The sequence below is a fragment of the Linepithema humile genome, chromosome 1, assembly GCF_040581485.1.
Source record: "Linepithema humile isolate Giens D197 chromosome 1, Lhum_UNIL_v1.0, whole genome shotgun sequence".
NCBI classification, from domain to species: domain Eukaryota; kingdom Metazoa; phylum Arthropoda; class Insecta; order Hymenoptera; family Formicidae; genus Linepithema; species Linepithema humile.
Window position 1 is genome coordinate 13,697,042 of NC_090128.1, and position 22,302 is coordinate 13,719,343.

The 22,302-nt window shown below is 29.0% G+C and overlaps 4 protein-coding genes and 1 long non-coding RNA gene across 6 annotated transcripts; 2 read left to right on the top strand and 3 right to left on the bottom strand.

The window, feature by feature from the left end:
* Positions 1 to 662: 662 nt before the first annotated feature.
* On the top strand, positions 663 to 2,899 carry LOC136997548 (uncharacterized). The gene is made up of 6 exons (XM_067348475.1): positions 663 to 901; positions 1,015 to 1,116; positions 1,282 to 1,359; positions 1,433 to 1,689; positions 1,955 to 2,066; positions 2,308 to 2,899. The coding sequence occupies exons 1-6, from the start codon at positions 784 to 786 to the stop codon at positions 2,466 to 2,468; spliced, it is 828 nt and encodes a 275-aa protein (XP_067204576.1). The 5' UTR covers positions 663 to 783; the 3' UTR covers positions 2,469 to 2,899.
* A 227-nt stretch (positions 2,900 to 3,126) lies between these two features.
* On the bottom strand, positions 3,127 to 5,140 carry LOC136997547 (putative nuclease HARBI1). Of its 2 annotated transcripts, XM_067348474.1 has the most exons (5): positions 4,972 to 5,140; positions 4,629 to 4,874; positions 4,286 to 4,432; positions 3,935 to 4,202; positions 3,127 to 3,696 (listed from the first exon to the last, which is right to left on the bottom strand). In XM_067348474.1, exons 2-5 carry the CDS (start codon positions 4,844 to 4,846, stop codon positions 3,163 to 3,165), a joined length of 1,167 nt encoding a protein of 388 aa, XP_067204575.1. In that variant the 5' UTR covers positions 4,847 to 4,874; positions 4,972 to 5,140; the 3' UTR covers positions 3,127 to 3,162. The 2 variants fall into 2 exon arrangements, with proteins under 2 accessions (XP_067204575.1, XP_067204574.1); XM_067348473.1 differs by lacking the exon at positions 4,972 to 5,140 and having other exon boundaries at positions 4,629 to 4,954.
* A 6,527-nt stretch (positions 5,141 to 11,667) lies between these two features.
* Positions 11,668 to 12,595, bottom strand: LOC136997476 (uncharacterized). Its single transcript, XR_010888217.1, has 3 exons — positions 12,326 to 12,595; positions 11,999 to 12,201; positions 11,668 to 11,923 (listed from the first exon to the last, which is right to left on the bottom strand). It is a non-coding gene; the product is annotated as an uncharacterized lncRNA (long non-coding RNA).
* Positions 12,596 to 12,736: 141 nt separating this feature from the next.
* Positions 12,737 to 14,788, top strand: Ctu2 (Cytosolic thiouridylase subunit 2). Its single transcript, XM_012362712.2, has 3 exons — positions 12,737 to 13,054; positions 13,164 to 13,438; positions 13,519 to 14,788. Exons 1-3 carry the CDS (start codon positions 12,984 to 12,986, stop codon positions 14,562 to 14,564), a joined length of 1,392 nt encoding a protein of 463 aa, XP_012218135.1. The 5' UTR covers positions 12,737 to 12,983; the 3' UTR covers positions 14,565 to 14,788.
* A 2,629-nt stretch (positions 14,789 to 17,417) lies between these two features.
* LOC136997475 (E3 SUMO-protein ligase ZBED1-like) lies at positions 17,418 to 20,547 on the bottom strand. Its single transcript, XM_067348380.1, has 5 exons — positions 20,383 to 20,547; positions 18,933 to 20,203; positions 18,612 to 18,780; positions 18,236 to 18,491; positions 17,418 to 18,041 (listed from the first exon to the last, which is right to left on the bottom strand). Exons 2-5 carry the CDS (start codon positions 20,185 to 20,187, stop codon positions 17,862 to 17,864), a joined length of 1,860 nt encoding a protein of 619 aa, XP_067204481.1. The 5' UTR covers positions 20,188 to 20,203; positions 20,383 to 20,547; the 3' UTR covers positions 17,418 to 17,861.
* Positions 20,548 to 22,302: the final 1,755 nt, after the last annotated feature.

Consider the following 22,302-nt stretch of genomic DNA (forward strand, 5'->3'; position numbering starts at 1 on the left):
TCTCGGACACAACATATTTGAAATAATACTTTTACATTTCGTTTGATCCATAGTCATATTTTTTAATACGTTATAACCTTTTCCTATTTATTTAAACAATCTAAGAATATCTATTGCTGTTTGATGGAAAATATTTTTATCAGCGATCAACACGGCATATCGAATTTCTGCTGATTTTTTTGTTCTTTAAACGTCAAAAGTGATTCATTTATCATGTTGTTACTTTTATCCGTTTCTAAATTATTTTTTTCGGATATCCTGTGTACTTTGGATTCTGCGTGATATTATAAATATTAACCTTTATTTGTCAATTGCTCCAGTTGCTTTGAAACAGTTAAAACAGCTTTGCGTTGTGTTCCATAGACATAGGAATAAGGAGACAGAGCATAAAATCTTAAGGCCGGAGCACAGACTTTTACATAAAGCATAACGCATAAGCATAAGGAAATTGATTGGTCTATATATAAGCATAAGCAAATGCATAAGGAAATGGACCAATCAATTTCCTTATGCTTATGCGTTATGCTTTATGCAAAAGTCTGTGCTCCGGCCATTACTTTAGGCGAGGGGAGTGAAGTCAGTTCCGCGGTGCGGGGAATAGCAGTCACGTGATACGATGGGTGTGTTCCAAAATTGATTGTCAGCGCTGGCAGCACTGCAAATGCCGTTCCAAAATTCACCATAGCACGCTGTGGCAGTGCTGCAAGAGACTAATGACGTCATTAATTTTGTCGTCACTTCCTGCTGTGGCTACTGCGGTTACAGAGGTGAGGCAGCTACAGCATGATGACGAGTGCAATACGAAACATGGAGTCAAAAGAATTAACTTTAATTGACGCGGAAAATAATGTTGAATATTCAATAATTGTGTCGTTGGAAGACGCCGAGAAAGTAAGAAATGGTAAGTACATTTATAATTTTTAAAAATCTATCTATCTACATAAAAATTGACATAACCTATATATTAATTTAATATTTATTTATTGTTCTTATCTTATATTTAAATATTAACAGATCACGAATTTGCATACGCCTTATTAGAAAAAGCAAAAAGAAAGAAGCAAAAAGAAAATCGTATGGAAGTAAATCTAAAAAAAAGAGTTATATCAGAATCAGGTAAAATTATATTTATGTTTATTATTGATTTATTTATTTGTAACATTTATCCTAAATATTATTCTAAATATTACATTTATCCTAAATATTTTCCTAAATATTATAAAAAGTTTAATAAGAAATATTCCTCTGAATCTAAAAAAATATCAAATTAATATTTTATAGAAAATACAGACACGGACGTAGTTGCTAATGTAAACGACCCAAGCTGTAGTGAAAACGATTCAACTTTCGAGTTAAAAGGTAAATTAAAATATAGATTAAGATTTAATTAATTTTTAAGAAAGAACATTAAAATTGTTTTCTATTTGTCTAGATCAACATATATGGACCCGTCCAGAAACAATGCTGCTTATAAATATATATAAAGAACATATGGCAGATTTCAATAATCCTAAAATTTCAACAAAACGATGCTGGAGCATGTTATCCAAAAAAATGGAACATACAGGATATCAAATATCTCCTACAAAATGCGCAACAAAATTTCAAAGTCTAAAAAGGTCATATAAGTCCGTTACAGATCACAATAAGAAATCTGGAAATAGTAGAAAGCAGTGGGAATATTATGAGGTATATTATTTATTAAAAATTTGGAAGTAAAAATGATTTATTATTAAGGATAATGTATTGTTTTGTAATAATAAATCATTACAAAATAGCAATTGTAATAATCAATTATATATATTACAAAATTATATACGAAGTTAAGTAATGTTATTACTTTTAGTAACTTTGAGTAAAGTGTATTATTATTTTGTAATAATTTATTATTATATCTTTTATAATTATTAATGAAATACATATTATAGAACGAAGAAAATCTTTTTTATGTTAGATCATGCACGAGATATTTGGTACAAAACCATGGATTGAACCACAAGCAATAGCTGGGTCTAATGTTGCTATTACAAAAACTGATATAGAAAATAATTCAGAAAGTCCAGAAGGTATCATAATTTATTATAAAATATAATAATAAAATTATTAAATACAATGATTAGATTATCAATGGTCATATTTTATAATACAGAATTATATTGAACAAGTGTAGGACTCATTTTAAATTACTTTTTAAAAGTGATTAGAATCGTAAAAAAAATTATATGAAATATATAAATAATATTAAAATTTTTTAAAAAAATATTTTGTTATTATTTTTATCTCAAATTATTACTTTTTTTGTTGCAGCGCCAAAGAAACGAAAAATTAATCACGTAGTAGAAAATTATTTTGAAAAATCTATACAATTTAAAGAAGAAAAAGAGAAAAATGCTCAGAAAAGACATGAAGAAAAAATGGCTTATCTAAGAAATATAGAAAACTTAATGACAAAGATGCTTGAAAAATAACATATGTGTTACCGTTATAAGTTATAATCTAAACTTATTTTCATTTTACTGTTATATTTTAAATATGTTAAATAATCCTATTATTGCTGCGTATTTTAGTTTATTATACATATTATACATTATTATATATATATTCTGCAGTATTACCAAATTTTTTTTATTTAATATATATATTTGTTTCATAAAATTTTATTTTATGTAATAAGATGTATGTAATTGTGATATTCTTTTTTAAGTTTTATTATTTCATATGTAATTTTATGTCATGAAATTGTGATAGTTTTTCTTTACGCTTATTATAAATAATAATAGGATTATCAATAAGTAATAATAAAGACTGATAAAAATACAAATATTATAAAAGAATTGATTTGCGTGTCAAAAAATTGTTCAAACATTGATTAATAAAAAATATATATCAAGAAATACAATCTACTTGGGCTTGAGATCCTCTCATCAATATATATATTATAAAAGAAGTTTGTAAAGAAAATGATAAGAAAAATAAATATGTTTAATGTATAAATATTGTTCTTATTATATTAATGTTTTACAATGTCTGTGTATTTATATAATAATAACATTATATCTATTGGATTCTATTAAACACTGAAAGTTTTGTATATTTCAAAGTAAAGAATAATAATGAAAAATATAGTATTTTTTCTATAACTTTATTTTCAAGATAACTTTATTACAAATTATAATTTTCATTTTGCAAATAATACATTATTGTATTGCGTTTTTCGACACCTTCCTCTCGCAGACCTTGTATTACATTTTGAGCAACATTTTGTAGACATTCATTTTGCACAATAACAGGCACATCTATGTAATCATCGTGATTTATACAAATATTGTGTAGAATGCAACATGCAACTATATATTTCGGTATTAAATCGGTTCTTCTCATAGGCAATGTATCCAAAAGACTCCTAAATCTTCCTTTCAATAAGCCTATAGCTCTTTCTATCATCATTCTTGCTTGAGATAACCTTGTGTTATATGTAATTTGTGCATTTGTTAAATGTCCGTTGTCTTTAAAAGGAACCATTATACATTTCTGAATGCTGTATGCTGCGTCGCCTAATAGATGACTATTTTCAGGAAAGTGTTGCTCTGTGCATAAGTTTTCAAATCCTGATAATCTGAAAACTCTCATGTCATGCACTGACCCTACCTGTCCTGCATAAACATGAGTAAATTTTAATTCATGATCACATATTACCTGAAAAAAAAATTATATTTTTTTAGAATAAAGAACTATCCAGATATGTCTCTAAAAATGTATAATCAATCAACTTGCAATATCTCGGACCGATTTCTAGTAGCATGGACATTAGTTTTAAAAAGACGTCTAAAAAATGACTAACAGATGTTTTTTAATCATTTTAAAAACGTTCTTTTAGTGATTTTTGTGCTGTTAGTATAATGTTAAAAAATATCTTTAACAATTTTAAATATACCTGTAATTGTATAGAGTGATAGCCCTTTCTATTTATGTAAGCCTCTGGATGCAGTTTTGGTGTAGCAATTTTAATATGAGTGCCATCTATTGCTCCTATTACTTTGGGAAATTTGTATCTGTTTTTAATGCATGTCCAAATTTCTTCAGCTTTTTCTCTATTCGGCCATGTGATAAATTTGTCAAGATGTAAATACAAAGCATTTACAACTTTTCCTACACATCTCCAAGCAGTTCCTTTGCCAACATCAAATCGATCAGCAACACATCTATAATTAAAAGATTTAATGTCATTTATTTTAATATTGCATATTTTTTATAAGAAATCCTAACTATAATCAATTTAACTTACCTATAAGAATTAGGAGTTCCCATCATCCATATCGCTAATAACAAAGTTTTTTCTGGTGATATGGTATGTCTGCCACATCCTTCAAATTTGTTCGATAATTGTTCACTTAATAATTCCAATAAAATCCGAAATGTTGGTCGACTGAGGCTATGCAAATTACATTAACATATTATCATATTTATTGGATTTAAACTGTATATTGTATGTAAGTGTCTTTCAATTTTCCAAAATTATTTTTGCATATTTATATATATATATATATATAATATATATAAAATATAAAAATTTAATTAAATATAAATTTTATTTTCAATTTAAACCAATAATTTAATAAATAACTTACCGAAAATGACTTTTAAAATCAACATCGGTATATTGCCAAACAACATCTTCGATATAATTTTTACAACGAATTTTGGGTATTTTTGATTTTCGCTCGTAATAATCATATATTATTTCTGCTAAATCTGATTCTGAATCACTAGACTCTTCATCAGTAGACTCAAGTGTCACTTTTAACATTGTTTCGAAGAACAAAATTTTTTGCACGTTTCTTTGCATATTCACAGGTTAACTTTCACCGACAGCACTGAAAATATCGTTCCAATTCGAAATCCGTATTTACACTATTAGCATGCTTACCAAAATTGGAACGCTGTTGGTAGCATGCTTTTATGACGACATACTTGCAGCGCTGACAATCAATTTTGGAACACACCCTTGGAACACACCCTTTGATGCCACATTGGCTTAGTTTACACCGATTGTTTAGTACGCGTACCAAATACTAAATCTGCTTCTCCGATAGGTATAAATCGTTTAGTGTAAAATCTACACCAATCAAAGAAGCTGATTTAGTACTTGGTACGCGTATTAAACAATCGGTGTAAACTAAGCCATTGGCATTAGTTGTAGCATAAATGCGGCACCAAAGTACCATGTGACCGTAGTCCCCGCTCCCCGAAAGCGACTTCACCCCCCGCGGCTTACACTCCGTCTCCTGATTCCTATGTCTATGTTGTGTTCATAACCACAGTTATGATGTAAAAATATGTAGAGTCGGAACCATTGAAATATATATCATACTGGAACGAGCACGTCTTTGTTCTCGACCGGTCAGATGGAGATAGCTGTTCGGACCCGGATCTCTCTATCTAACCAACAGTCTCGGTCACGTGTTCACAGCTACTATTAGTAAGGCACTAGATATGTAGGTATTCTTATCCGCCATTTTGGTTCCTACTAGATGGAGAATTATAGCGTATATAGTATAGCTTAGTATAATATGGCGTACGCCATACTATTAGTAAGGCACTAGATATGTAGGTATTCTCATCCGCCATTTTGGTTCCTATTAGATGGAGAATTATAGCGTATACAGGGTGACACTTAAAGACTGCCCACTAAGTACATAGCGTTATTCCTTGCCAAAAAATGAGTCGAAAAAAGTCCTGAATCATTTTTAATAATTGACGTGTTACACATGTACGCTATACTATACTATATACGCTATAATTCTCCATCTAGTAGGAACCAAAATGGCGGATGAGAATACCTACATATCTAGTGCCTTACTATTAGTCGAGAGTAGACGAGATAGAAAGAGAAATCCGGTACCGAGTCACTGCCTTGTCTGACCGTTTTGTCGAATGGAGGGGGTAGTCTGTGCGCCTTCCAGTATGGTATATATTTCAATGGTCGGAACACGCCGACTCGATATGCCTTGACACCCGTGCAAGTTCATAGATCTGTTCTTTATAGCTGAACTGACTGCATTAGTTCAGAGTTTATCTTTCTTTTTCCAATATGGAGGGAAAAAGATAACTCTGAACTAGTGCAGCCAGTTCAGCTATAAAGAACAGACCTCATGTGTTAAGGCATTTCTGTGACCAGTGTACCGTCATTGCTCGTCGCACAGTGCTCTTTCATCAGTCTCACTGTTAAGTCAGATTGTATTCTATATACTATTCTTTGCATTATTCAGTTGAAATCTCTGTATTATTCAGTTTGTATTTAGCAGTTTGTAATCTCTGCATTATTCAGTTCGTATTTTGCAGATTGTAATCTCTGCATTATTCAAGTGTAATTATAAGGTTCACTACTAAATAAAAGTAGATGAGTAGATTTAATCCATTATTATTATTTTATTCTTTTTTTTTTGCACGATAGATGATTCCTTCCTGTATCCCCAGTAAACCCGGTGAATGCAGGGTGACTAAAAATAAGGAGATATTTCAAATTTTGCGCTAATCGCCGATATTACAGAATTCCCTACGTTAGTCTAGCGACAAGACGTAACAGTAGGGCTGCGTTCCCATTTCGTCTCACTCAGTGCAGTATCCAGTGGCCGCCATTTTGCTGGATACTGCACTGGAGAAGCGTTCCCAAATTACTGGACTGGCTAGTGACTAGTGACAGCCTCGCACACGTATTAGCTCATAACCTAAATAAAATTGTTAGTTAGTGGGTGTTTACGATAATTCAAGTTCGAGTTAGTTTCACTAGGATCAAAAAATGAGATATACATAACCATCTAAAACCTTTATGATTCATGACAACTCGACGCTGTCTTGTATTGCTTGAGTTAAATTCATTGAATTTGTTGAGTTTAATAAATATAATTATATACATATAAATATATATATATAAAATTATATCTATTAAAGAGGTATACCAACATACATACCAACATTATTTGTTTCTTTCATAGACTGATTTGCAGTTGACATTTTTTTATTACAATAAAATTTGCTCAATAAACTCAACAAATTCAATGAATTTAACTCAAGCAATACAAGACAGCGTCGAGTTGTCATAAATCATAAAAGTTCTAGATGGTTATGTCTATCTCATTTTTCGGTCCTAGTGAAACTAACTCGAACTTGAATTATCGTAAACACCCAATATGTAAATAGTGTTGAAGCAATTATTGCTAGTAAAGATTATTATATCGGTAAGTAAATATTTCAATTAGCAATGTATTAATAAGTGTTAGCGTTATTTTTAAATATTATAACGACGATTATACCAATTATTTGCTTGTATAACTTCACATTTAAAAACAATAAATTATTGTATATAATATTTATTGTATATAATTATTGTACATAATTTTATTTTTTCAGTACACATTGATTTTTTATTATTATTTATATTATTATTATTATTATTTATTATTTACATTTCCCGGCCGACGACATTCTGAACGAGGTACGATTGTCACTAGCCAGTCCAGTAATTTGGGAACGCTTCTCCAGTGCAGTATCCAGCAAAATGGCGGCCACTGGATACTGCACTGAGTGAGACGAAATGGGAACGCAGCCTAGAGTTACAACATCATTTATCATTTATCATTCATCGATAATTCAAAAGTTTTAATAAAAGTTACGGTAGATGGCATCAATGTGAAACCATGTGATCAAGCCATGAAGTAAGATATAAGGAGATTTCACTCCAAGATCTATAGAGAGAAGGTTACCTCAGGCAAACCGGTTGTGGGCGAGGGACGATGAAGTAAGGGGGGAGCTAGAACAGCTTGTAGGCGAGGGGCGACGAAGTAAGGGGGGAGCTAGAAACAGCTTGTTGGCGAGGGGCGACGAAGGAAGAGGAGAGCATGATGATCTCATCGTCAAACAGTAGCTGTCTCTCTCGCACGCTTTAGTGTTTTCTCTCTCGCTCCTTTAATATAAAAATGCTTTGAGTTTTTATCGAAAAAATACTTTTATTTTGTAAAATATTGATAGCACTGGAAATTGCGTAATAAAAATTGAAAAGTAAATTAGAAAGACGCTATAAATTACATATATTGCAAATTATAGCGCTAGATATTTAACGTTTATAATGTTAAATATCGCTGCAACAGATGCATTTGTAATACAAATTGCTTTGTACTCGTATTTAGACTGTAATATCAATGAAAATAAAATATAATTTGGGGATATACACAAAAAACATTATTTGTAAAGTAGTAAAATAAAAGAAAAAATAGTACATATTTAAAAATTATTTTTAAAATAATATTTATTGTTTATATGTATTATTTACAAAAGAAATACTATAAAGAAATTTATTTTTTATATTTAATTGTGAAAACCTCAAAAATTGTCAAGAAATTGTAACTGAAATTCATGAATGTAAGTACAATTCTAGGATAATATAAAAAGCATCATACACAAATTTATTATGATACAAACTTAAATAATGAAATTGTAATATATGTTTCAACATTGCAAATGTGAATATTTATATGATAAAATTTACAAAGTGTTAACAGTTTTCAAATATTTGCTAATAAAATATTATTGAAATGTTTCTGTTGAAATCTTAAAATAATTCTTTAAAACAAATATGATGGGGTATATATTAGGGATCATTAAATATGCGGCAACATTGTGATTATAAAATTTTATAAGTATCTATAATAAAAATTAAGTATAATAAATATAATAAGTATATAAGTATAATAATAAAATTGTTATAAGTATCTATAATAATAAAAATACATATATGTTGTATTAATCTGTTAATATAAAGAAATTTATTTGCGTTAAATTAATTAATAATTTTTTTATATTAACAGATTAATACAACATATATGTATTTTTATTATTATAGATACTTATAACAATTTTATTATTATACTTATATACTTATTATATTTATTATACTTAATTTTTATTATAGATACTTATAAAATTTTATAATCACAATGTTGCCGCATATTTAATGATCCCTAATATATACCCCATCATATTTGTTTTAAAGAATTATTTTAAGATTTCAACAGAAACATTTCAATAATATTTTATTAGCAAATATTTGAAAACTGTTAACACTTTGTAAATTTTATCATATAAATATTCACATTTGCAATGTTGAAACATATATTACAATTTCATTATTTAAGTTTGTTCTTTTGTAAATAATGCATATAAACAGTAAATATTATTTTAAAAATAATTTTTAAATATGTACTATTTTTTCTTTTATTTTACTACTTTACAAATAATGTTTTTTGTGTATATCCCCAAATTATATTTTATTTTCATTGATATTACAGTCTAAATACGAGTACAAAGCAATTTGTATTACAAATGCATCTGTTGCAGCGATATTTAACATTATAAACGTTAAATATCTAGCGCTATAATTTGCAATATATGTAATTTATAGCGCCTTTCTAATTTACTTTTCAATTTTTATTACGCAATTTCCAGTGCTATCAATATTTTACAAAATAAAAGTATTTTTTCGATAAAAACTCAAAGCATTTTTATATTAAAAGAGCAAGAGAGAAAACACTAAAGCGTGCGAGAGAGACAGCTACTGTTTGACGATGAGATCATCATTGCCCCTCTTGCCGCTTGCCCCGCTCAGCATTTGCCCCTCTTGCCCCTCGTCACTCTTTGCGCATGAGGTAACCTTCTCTCTATAGATCTTGACTTCACTCATGCTAGCCAGCCATAGACATTTATAATATACCTAGACTGTTGACTTGTCTGAAATACATGGCCGCAGAAAGTATGTACAAAACATGACGCATGCATACGAAGCAAGCGGTACGCATACACATAAAATATGTGTATAATGATATGTGACTTACCGCTTACGTCACGCTATGTAATACATAGATTTTGCTGCCATCTTTTAGGCTCAGTAAATAAGGAAGTCAACAGTCTAGTGCACGGACTAAGGAATAGAGGGACGGAGCACAAGCTGTATCGGGGGAGCACGTTTGCGGCGGGGGGGGGGGGGGGGCTGCCATATTCGTTTAGTAATCACCACACATAGAACTCACTATTTGCGTATGTGTGAGAAATGAAAGTCAGATCCTGCGCACAATAAACAAAATAGGAAATAGAAATAGGAATAATTATTAAATATTAGAAATAAGAAATTGGAATTATTTATTTTAAAAATAAAAAGAATAGAAAAAATTAATGCATGAATTAAGAAATAAGAATTGCAACTAATTAATATATTTTATTCTCTTGTTAGATGTAAAATAATTTCTCTTTTTAATATTAAATGTTTATTGCTATTTCTAATATTTTGTCTACTGTATGCAGAGCCTCAGAGTAATAAAAGTTAAAGTATTTATTTTATAAAAAATGTCAAAAACAGAAAAATAAAATGTCTACTAAAATGTAAAAACTAAACACATTATAATAAAGTTTCAAAATAAATTTCAAAATTATAGTACAACAATAATAAAACCGCCTAACCTTTTTACGCTTGTCACTCGTTATGTCTAGTGGCACCACTACACGAGTGTAACCATGTCACAGACACAGAATCTCTGTGTGAGAATCGCTACATCAATATGGCGGAAAGCAGTCCCCCCCGCACGCTTAAATTACCATCCCCTCTCGCCTAAACTAGGACTTTAGACTCGGTCCCTCTATTCCTTAGTCCGTGACTACACCTTATTCGACTACAAATTGATAGTATTAATAAAAGCAGAGTGAAGCCTATAAAAGTAAGTACAATTATTTGGTATATGGTTTCTAAAATAAAATATCTAAGAATAATGATATTATAAAGAAGTAGAATTTGTCATAAAAATTGTAATTCTAACCTTACATTGTTTTTAATAGTTTTATTTACAATGAGTTTTATTTATAATAAGTTTTATTTAAATGAGTTTTATTTATTATTGTGATACAAACATTATTGTGATACTGAATATATAAGTAATAATAATATATACTGTAATGATATGATTTTAAGTATTATTAGTTAATTTTTTTTTATTTTTCAATTAAAAATTTCTAGAAAAAAATAATATTAATTGTTATTAATTTTCTTGTTCTATTTCTTTTCAAAGTATTATACTTTCTATAAGAATTCCTATTGGTTCCGCCATGTTTTTCCAAACTTTGTTTCGACCAATAAAAATAAACACAAGCGTGGCCAGACCACAGACTTCTATATATTACTAGACTGCTAACTCCTTATGTATAAGGCGTCTTCATTTCTTATGTACGAAACGATACATAAAGTATTCCTTTCTGCGCATGCGCTTTGTGATGTATGTCCCTACATGCTACACATTCACATATAAACACACATACATAATACAATTAACTAATATCTCGTCCAAAAAACAGAAATCTATTAAAAAAATAATAATATTATTAAATAATATTATTAAGCTAAGTTAATTTAAATGAATCAAGCTTTATAAAATGTGTAGTATGCAAAACATTTTATATAAAAATACTAATGTATAACACTAAAATTGTATATAAGAAATATTATTTTTAATGTTTAATGTTTTTGTATATAAAATATATTATTTTTAATATTTTTATTAAATGATATTATAAAATGATTGATATATGTATATAAAATATTTTAAGGATAAATAAAAAATACACACATTTTACATTTATATTTTATTTTTATATTATTTTAATTAATTACATATAAAAATATAAAATTATTACAAAATAAATCAAAATAAAATTCATATATTAAATAATTTTCTGATTTTTATATAATATATATTATAATTTATTATTTTTGTACCTAGCTGTATCGTATTGTATGTTGTATCAGCAGTATCATATTGTGCAGTAATATCTGTTTCACTTAAAGTTTGGACATCCAAATTCTCGCTATTACATTCATTTGAATCTAGATAAATCAAAATAAAATTCATATATTAAATAATTTTCTGATTTTTATATGTGCAATTGTTGATATACTTACTTGAATCTTTATCAGAACTTTGATCATATAAATTTTGAGTGGGTATAATATCTGCTTTTAATCTTCTCACTTTTGATGTATTTGCAAAATCACTATCAGTAAAATGAAATTGGCAAATACGGCTTGATGATGTTGGTATCCAATTTGTTCTATTAATTGCTATTATCCATTGTTCCAATAAATAAGGTATACTTATAGGAAATCTAAATTATTTAACAATTTATTAACATTGATACTAAATATATTTAGAATTTCTTTTAATGATCAAAAAACAGCAGTGTCACGACAATATAATTCTACCACATATTTTTATTAAATAATACTTACTTAAAGAAAGAGATTTTGTCATTTTTCTTTCTGTATGCTGCTGTGCTTTTGCAATTTAAAACAGCACATTTAAATGGCATTGTTGACTTCTTTTTATGACGTTTTTATCACGTATCGCGGATCACTTTTCTCATGTAAAAAGATTAGAATTATAGGTTAGAAGAACCGTATTATGGAGAATATATTGACTATATATATCTTTTTGCTTCTGCGCATGTGCACAATGAGACACTTTAACACATGCTTTTTGGGGCCATAGCACATAAGCGAAATTTGGGAAGTTAGCAGTCTAGTAATATATAGAAGTCTGTGGGCCAGACTCTATATATAGGGACTCTACACTAAACAGTTCACAAGCGCTGCGAGTGGCAAAAATTGGAACTTAAACTTTCGACGTAAACTTGACCCATTCTCCATTTACGGAGTGGAGTCTCCTTATATCTTACTTCATGGATCTAGCATATACGTGCCATATTCTAACCCAAAAACAGATTTTGTACGAAAATTTATAAGTTTTTTGTCAAAAAAGTTGAAAAACAATTTGAAGACATTTCATTTCAATATAAAAGAAAGATTATGCGTGAATACCGCTTTTGCAAAATTTATAGGAAGTAATTAATTTGTGACAAATCTTGCTTAATAATCTATTAGGAAAAAAATGTGTTCATTAAACGATTGCAGATATAATGATGACAATGAAACACCTAATAATGCTAAAGACGCAGTAATGTAAGTGACAAATAGTTACAACAAATAATAACACAAAAATGACATAATGGATATTATTGGTATCTTTTATTACTGATTTCTCTATTCATTTAATACTTATTGTTGACAGGAATGCAACTCAATGTAGAAAATGCAGATTTGAAGATGTTGATGTTTTGCTAGTTGGTCAAAGTGGTTACTGCAAAACATGCTTTCTGACTGTTACAAATCACAAGTTTCGAGCTGCGCTTGGTAAATCTAAGATTATTCGCCATGGTGATTTGATATTGATTGATCATTCTGGTGAATTAAATGCCACTGTACTTTTACATCTCATTAGAGCGGGTATGAGTGAGTCAGCTCATAAGAAGCTTATCTTTAAGATAATAGTTTTGTATATAGATGGTAAGTTTTACAAATAAATGAATAATTTTATTCTCATATCAATTGAAGAAAGATTGTAGAAGATTTTAATATCTTAACAGATAGTGTTGTAATGGGAAGGACAAATGAAGAAAGGAATACTCTGCAACATAAAATTGCTGAGGAAATAAAGGATTATGGATTCAATGGTTATGTTGTATCGTTGAGTCAAGTGTTGAGCAAGGAGGATATTTTAAGTATAATACCAATAGATCAACAACAAATAAACAATGAAAATGATGATCAATTATATACAATATTGGCCAATCTATCAGATGAAACCTCAAGAACGGATTTACTCAGCCAATTACGTCGAAGATTGCTGCTATCAGCAGCTCGAAAACTCAATTGTAATAAAGTGTTCATAGCAGATTCAGCTATGGACATTGCCACGAAAGTTCTTGGAGATATATGTTTAGGACGTGGTGCGCAACTTTCTGTGCTCGCAAACTTCTGCGATACTCGGTGCACCGATGTCAAGATACTCAAGCCGCTGAGAGATTTTACACAGCAGGAATTATTGTATTATTCAAAGTATCATAGAATAGAGTCTGTTAAATTGAGAGAATTAATTGTGACAATACCGACAACATCTATACAGACATTAGCATGCAACTTTACAATAGAACTGGATTCTCAGTTTTCTGGTACAGTGTCCACTATATTTCGTACAGCTGAAAAAGTAAGCGCGAAGTTCAACGAGCAGCAAGACATGGAAAATAATTGTGTGCTGTGTGACATAAGATTAAACTCTGTACCTTTTAGTGACGAAGTATCCGCTATGCGGGCGGTTGCAGTTTCTAAATGGATATCTTCCAAATGTGGTGATACGAAGACTCTTCCTAATGGTAAAGAAAATGGAACATCACATTGCATACTACCACAGTTAAACAACAAAGTATGTTCTAATGGCGAATGTGATTGTAAGAAAAGTAAAGAAATACAATTAACTGACGAAGACATTTGGAGATGTCTTTGTTACAGTTGTGGACAGATATTTCGGAATTCAGAGATTTTAAATACTTTTCCAGCATCATTACTGTTTGAAGTCCAACAAAGAATGGCTTTAAAAAACATGAGAGAAGAAATCAACGATTTTTTATTATGAACCAATAGAAAAATCAAATAGTAATGTTATCTCTAGTTACAATTTTTTAAATTAAATGAGATAAAAAAATGCTAAAATTTTTAATATTAATATCTTTGAGCTAATTATGAAATACATTTAACATAAAAGACGGTCAATCATGCGATATTTTTTCATCTCGATTAAAGCTGTTCATAAGCTGTAATATTGAATTACTTTATCTCGTCACAATCTTATAGACTGTATGACTGGACATTTCTAACATATTTCCCTCTGTCAACATACGAAAATACCAAGTCAAAGATTACTTAGACCAGATGCTGTGGAACCGGGGAGACAGAGGGGGCGACCGCCCACCCAGAGATAATTCAGGGGGGGGGTGTAGCCCCCCCCTGAAATTTTTCTGTTTTTTTTTTTCAGGTATTTCATGACCGAAAATATTGAGTATCAGATATTTACATCAAAGGTGAAAAAATGGGTTATTTTTCTTTTCTTTTCTTTTTTTCCTTCTTTTTTCTTTCTTTTTTTTGATTATTTATTCGTTCAATTGAAGTACACTACATAACGAAGAAAATTAAGCGCATTAAGTTAATTAGAACAAAATACCTGTGCATATTTTTTGCATATTTATACTACCCACTGAGCGGCCTATTATATATATGATGTTTGAATGGAGTTATATACATCTACATATTATGAATGTATTATGTATCCCCTTTATAAATTTTGCCCCCTTAGATGAAAAATACTTCCGCGGCGCCTGACTTAGGCTAAGAAGCCTATCATTTATGCCACAGTTGCAGATAATTAGCACTAAGCGATAATGTCAATGTTTGTTGCGCATTAGAAAACATACCGCTTCTTTGAAAAGATGAATTATCATCAGCATAATATATTATTCTATTTTTCCTAAAATTTTAGTTTGTTTAGTTTGTGTAGATGTGCATTTCTTTTACGGGCTGTGTGACAAATCGACGTCTTTGCATAAATAGTGAAAGAAATGTATAATGTATATATGTATATATGTATTTATTATTTGCAGAACAATATAATAAAAACAAATAATGTAACTTTATAAACCTAAAAATTAAATTTTGTTAAAATTAATTTAAAAAATTATAGTTACAAAGATTACATTTAGTACAAATATATTTATAACTTAATTTAATTTAATAATTATTAAATTAATTTTTAATAGTTTAATAAAAAATTAATTAAAAATTATTAAAGTAAATTATCTTAATTTTAATTTTACTTATATTAAATTAATTATTTTAATTATATTAAAATGGATACATAAAACTAAATAAATATATATGTATATAATGTGTATTATGCATACAGTAAACACCAATATATGTATACGTAATGCACATATAGTTTAAACTTTTAATTATATATTCAATTAATATTTTTATTTTATTATAAAAAAAAATAAAGTTTTCAATCACACAAATTAATTATTTAGTATATGCTTAGTATACAATTATTAATTATCTGTATTTATTTTAATTAATTAATATCAGTTAGTAAAATTCACAGCTGAATCTAATTTTCTTTATATATAAAAATAATTTGCAATTAGTAATATAAAATTTAATACATCATTAAATAAAACTAAAAAATATCTATATTGTATGTGAAAGAACTATAAATTATCATATAAAAGATTGATATTCAAAAATGTATGTAACTCGTTGCAAAAAAATAAACTACTCTGTAATTTAAGAATTTGATATAAAGAATAATTTAAGAATTTGATATAAAGAATTTGATAAAAGAAATCTAATTGGCTTTTCTCATCGCTTGATAATTATACTCTATTTTATGCTATAATATATCTCAGCATTTGGATATTCTAACTTGATAGAATTTACAAAATGTTCAAATTGTTGAATGTCTTGATCCAAAACCCTGGTCTCAGAAGATGATAATTTTTTACATTGAATTTTTTGGATATTATCTTCTTTCGCTCGCATGTAATTTTCTTTATAGATACATTCATCATCATCAAGTCATCGCAGAAGTCTGTAATAAGTTCTGTGTATTCGGAATTTTCACTGATATTAACATGAGACGATTCTGACTGGAATTCTTGTTCCAAATATTTAGGTAAAGCGAATATGTCGACATTACTGCTAGTCAATAGTGGGTGTTTACGATAATTCAAGTTCGAGTTAGTTTCACTAAGGCACTAGATATGTAGGTATTCTTATCCGCCATTTTGGTTCCTACTAGATGGAGAATTATAGCGTATATAGTATAGCTTAGTATAATATGGCTAGACCTGTGCGCCGTTTTACTTTATATTGGCGGCGGCGTTCGATACTAAATAGTTAGGCGGCGGCGAATTCGCCGACAATTTTTTCTTTCGGCGGCGGCGAAATCGGCGGATGATAATTTATCGGCGGCGGCGGCGAATAACGGCGTCAACGTATATATATATTTTTTTTAAATAAAGGAATTAAACTATATAATAATTTAATAAACAGACTGATTATAGATATATAATATTTGAAAATTATCAAGAAACATAAATATATGTTTTATTTTATATTGTTCTCTTTAGTTTTATTTAACTTTTACATTTCAAAATCTTTTACCTTTCAATTATTTTAATTGTTTATTATGTTCAATAATGGTAGAAATTATATATTAAATTTCAAAGTTAATTACATTTCTCTAATTTAGAATAAACTTTAATTTTAGTTTTTAATAAGTACAGATAATATAAATAAATAAAAATAGCAAACAATATATAATTATGCATACATATACATATATAACTTACGTACAACTACATACGTACATATAACAATACATATTATAACATTTATAATAAGATTATAAGATAAATAAAGATGAAACACAATATTTATTTTTAAAATATATTTATTAATGTTTACTCGTGAAAAAACAAAATAACATCATTTTTTAATCATTAATATCATATGTAACAAAAATAAAATATCAATCACTTTTTAACTTTTTACATATGAAAGACTTTTTCATTAAAAATTATACATTAATTAATAAGAAATTGCAAGTAATAATTATATAACTGTAGCAATGTTTTTTGGATAACTTATATATAACTTATTTTATAGATTTTAAATATATATCTTTTATTAATTTAAAATTATCATGAATAAATAGGATTTTGTTAGATTTTGACGGTTTTAACGCAGAACGTTTTGCTGTGATAAGTAAACCTGCAGAAGAGAATGCACGCTCAGATGCTGAACTAGTGATCGGAATAGCATAAATGCAGCACATCAATTTGTACAAATTTGGCAGTGATAACTTCATTTTATTCCACTATTGTAGAGGATCCTCGATAGATTCTGATATATGTAAATACTTCTTAACTTCAATAAGAATAGGATCTTCAGGAGGAATAATATTTGCGTGTTTCGCAGCTAATTCCAAACGTAATTTTTTGACTCCAAGAAGCTGACATGATTTATTAGAATAAATATCTGTTTCTCTCTTAGATACCTATTGTAAAAAAGCAGAATTAAACATGAAAATATAATTATATTATAAAAACAACAATTTTATATTTATTAGTAAACTATATGATTTATTTTAATAAAAATTTTTTAAAATATTGTTTGATCTAATTAATTTGATCTAAATAATTAAATATTGTTTAATAAAATATCGCTTAATGTTAATTAAAATAATTTTACCTGTTTATTTCTAATATTCAAAGGAACCATCTTGTGGATCATATATACTAAAAATTCCTCAGCAGATTGTTGCTTATCTGCAAGATATTCTGCAACACCTTTAACATTTTGAAGAGTCGGATCTAGAAGTGCTCCGCAAACATGGGCTTCGTGTATTGGAAATCGCTTTTTTAAGTTCTGTAAAATAGTTTTCTTAAATTGTTTTATTATAAATGAATCATCTTCATTTTCACACATATTGCTTTCAATTTCTGCCCTGAAAAAAAAATTATGCAACACATTCAACAATTAACTTCTTTAAATTTATAATAAGATACATTTATGATATAAAATATAAAAATATATTAAACCTAAAAATCTAAATAAAATAACAAACCTAAATAAAAGTGCTAAGTTTACTGTAGGATATTCTACTCCAGAAAGAATTTCTGTTGTTGTTTTAATACTTATTAAACAATTTGCTATATCTTCAATATTCTTCCATTCACTATCTGTGGGAATTGCATCATAACGTTTTTGCATTTCCAAGCAGCGTATTACTATTTCTACAAAATAAATTATAATTATATTTAATAGTAAATATATATAATTATATTAAATAATATTTTACAAGTTTAATATTATAAGTGCAATATTCAAATTCAGATAAATAAATTATATCTGCATTTGAATATATGCATTAACACATTCAACTTACCTTTATTTTTAAGTAAACTCGCTAGCATCTCTAGTGTACTATTCCACCTAGTTGATACATCTTTATGTAATCCTGAAGATGTCATAAATGAAGGAAAAGTCTGCGCATAGGAATGCTCGTTATTACTATTAAGTGTGGAATTAAATCTTACATCAGCTTCTAATATCTCTTCTAGATTTTCAACATTATCAAGTATGTTGTTTATTTCCTCTTGCTGTATAATTTCTTTTGTTTTTTCAATTTCTTGAGTTTTAAAAGCAAGAATTTTTATAATACTTCTAGCTTTAGTTATACAACTATTAATTTCTGGTAATTTAAAAAGAGTGTCTACTGTCACTAAATTGTGGAGTCCATGTGCAATACAAGGTACTCTGTCAACTTTCATATCTTTTGCAGATTTGACCATATTTGCTCCTCCATCAGTTACGAGAGTTATAATCTTGTTGTTTAAATTAAATTGCGTTAGCACTCTTTTTAATTCTTCAACAATATTATCCGCTGTATGAGGATGTGGCAAAAAACTTGTTTGTAACGTACATGATTTCAACTGTGTTTCTGTAGGTGATATCCAATGTAATGTAAAAGTCATAAATGGAATATGACGATAATTGTCAGTCCATGCGTCCATAGTTATAGAAATTGCACTTGGATTGTCTTCATTTATTTTTGCTTTAACAGCAAATACGCAGTCATTGTACACTCTTGAGAGTGAACTTCGAGATAGTGTACTTGGATGTGGTAGATCTGATTCATTTTGTATAACACCATGTATTTTTAAAAAATCTCTTAGTCCACTTTTTTCAGCTTCGTAGAATGGAATAAAATCTCTACAAAACCAGATGGTCATGCTATCAAATAATTCTTTTTGTTTGTCAGTAATTTTTGAAGATTTGCTTGATTGTTGAGATTGTTTAGGTTCAAAGAATCTTTTAATATTGATTCTTTCATTTGATAAATGTGTTGCTTTTATATTATGCTCTTCTCTCAAATGAGTAAGTAAATTTCCTGTGCTAACTGCTTTTTTATATCTATAAACTTTTCGTCCATCAGGATGCATAAAGCATATTTTACAATATACATGACATTTGTCAACGAAAGCACCTTTCTCATTATCTTTTAGCATTCCAAAATATTCTCTAGCAATACTTCGAGTACGAGAGGAATTCTCGATGTTCACAACCAGATTTCTATTTTCTTTGAATTCATCGGTATCCTGTATTTCAGCTGATTCTTCAATTTCATTGAAAAATGACATTTTGCATATAAACAATCTGAGAACAATAAAATACCAATAAGTCTGATAATTTTATAACAGAATAACCTAAATTAAGTAGCACAAACATACAATAGTAAGGCAGTGATTGTTTTATACTATTTTATTGCTTGACTATGATTAGTTGATACAGTAAAGTATATAAGTATATAAGTAAAGTATATATTTATTACTTACGTAGAATTTTTCTCTTTTTCGTCCACTTTTTTGGCGAAAACTGATTGTACTGGATTAAAGAGGCTAATCGCCCATCAATTTTCATCGCTGATTCGATCGTTAAACGGTTATCCCGCTAATTCCTCGTTCATTCCTTTTTCACTCTTAGACTGCTTTCACATGAGGCGTAACTTGCGTAAGCGTAATTTATGTCAGCCAATCAAATCATTCAGCTATCATATGCAAAATTTTGCGTATAGTATCTGAACGATTTGATTGGCTAACACAAGATACGCTTACGCAAGTTACGCTTCATGTGACGGCACCCTTACGATCACGACTAAAATTTTTGTACATGTTATGGCCTTAAGAGCCTATCCAGACAAACTTGCATAGTCGCATAAACATATACATAAGGAAATTGATTGGTCCATTTCCTTATGCATTTGTTTATGGGCTAATCAATTTCCTTATGCATATATTTATGCGATTTTACAAATTTATCCGGATAAGGGGGCTATATATAGCATTTTGCTTTTTCTCGGCGTGTCATATTAATTTTCGGCGGCGGCGGCGGCGGCGTCCGGCAAAAATTTCAAAATTGGCGGCGGCGAAATCGGCGAATAATAATTTATCGGCGGCGGCGGCGTGGCGCGGCGGCGCAAAGGTCTAAATATGGCGTACGCCATATTATACTAAGCTATACTATATACGCTATAATTCTCCATCTAGTAGGAACCAAAATGGCGGATAAGAATACCTACATATCTAGTGCCTTAGTTTCACTAGGACCGAAAAATGAGATAGACATAACCATCTAGAACCTTTATGATTCATGACAACTCGACGCTGTCTTGTATTGCTTGAGTTAAATTCATTGGGCGGTATTCATAGTCCGTTCTTATATTCAAGATCGTCTTAAGCACGAACTTATATTCGCTCTCTTTGTCAGACACAATCTATGTGTGACGAAGAGAGCGAATATAAGTCCGTGCTTAAGACAATCTTAAATATAAGAACGGACTATGAATACCGACCATTGAATTTGTTGAGTTTATTAAGCAAATTTTATTGTAATAGAAAAATGTCAACTGCAAATCAGTCTATGAAAGAAACAAATAATGTTGGTATGTATGTTGGTATACCTCTTTAATAAATTAATAATAATATAATTAATAATAATAATAAATGACATTTTTCTATTACAATAAAATGTTAACTGCAAATCAGTCTATGAAAGAAACAAATAATGTTGGTATGTATGTTGGTATACCTCTTTAATAGATATAATTATATATATATGTATATAATTATATTTATTAAACTCAACAAATTCAATGAATTTAACTCAAGCAATACAAGACAGCGTTGAGTTGTCATGAATCATAAAGGTTCTAGATGGTTATGTATATCTCATTGTCGGTCCTAGTGAAACTAACTCGAACTTGAATTATCGTAAACACCCCCAGTAACACCACTCTGAAACACAAAGGAGGATGTTAAATATAGGTCGATTTTGGCCCATGGTGTGGAATCAAAAATACAAATGATTTTTTATAGATTTCATACCGTAGAATCACGTGGTAAAGTTTGTTTTCCTCCAGACACCGAGGAAAGTACGGAAAAATTGAAAAAAAACCATGAAAAATGGAATTTTCCGAGCTGGTTGAAGCTTGGAACATTCCTGCAGCAATTTTAAAAAAATGATTTGTCGCTCTTGTTCTTTTGCAGGGAGGAAGTTCTGAGGCCCTCACATGACATACAAAAAAGACCGATCCGATACATGCGTCGGAAGACATCCTTATACCCGAAAAACCACCCCCAAAATCACTTAAACAATTCTCGCCAAGCTAGAAATGATTTGTCGCTCTTCTCCTTTTGCATAGAGGAAGTTTTGAGGCCCTCACATGACATACAAAAAAGACCAATCCGATACATGCG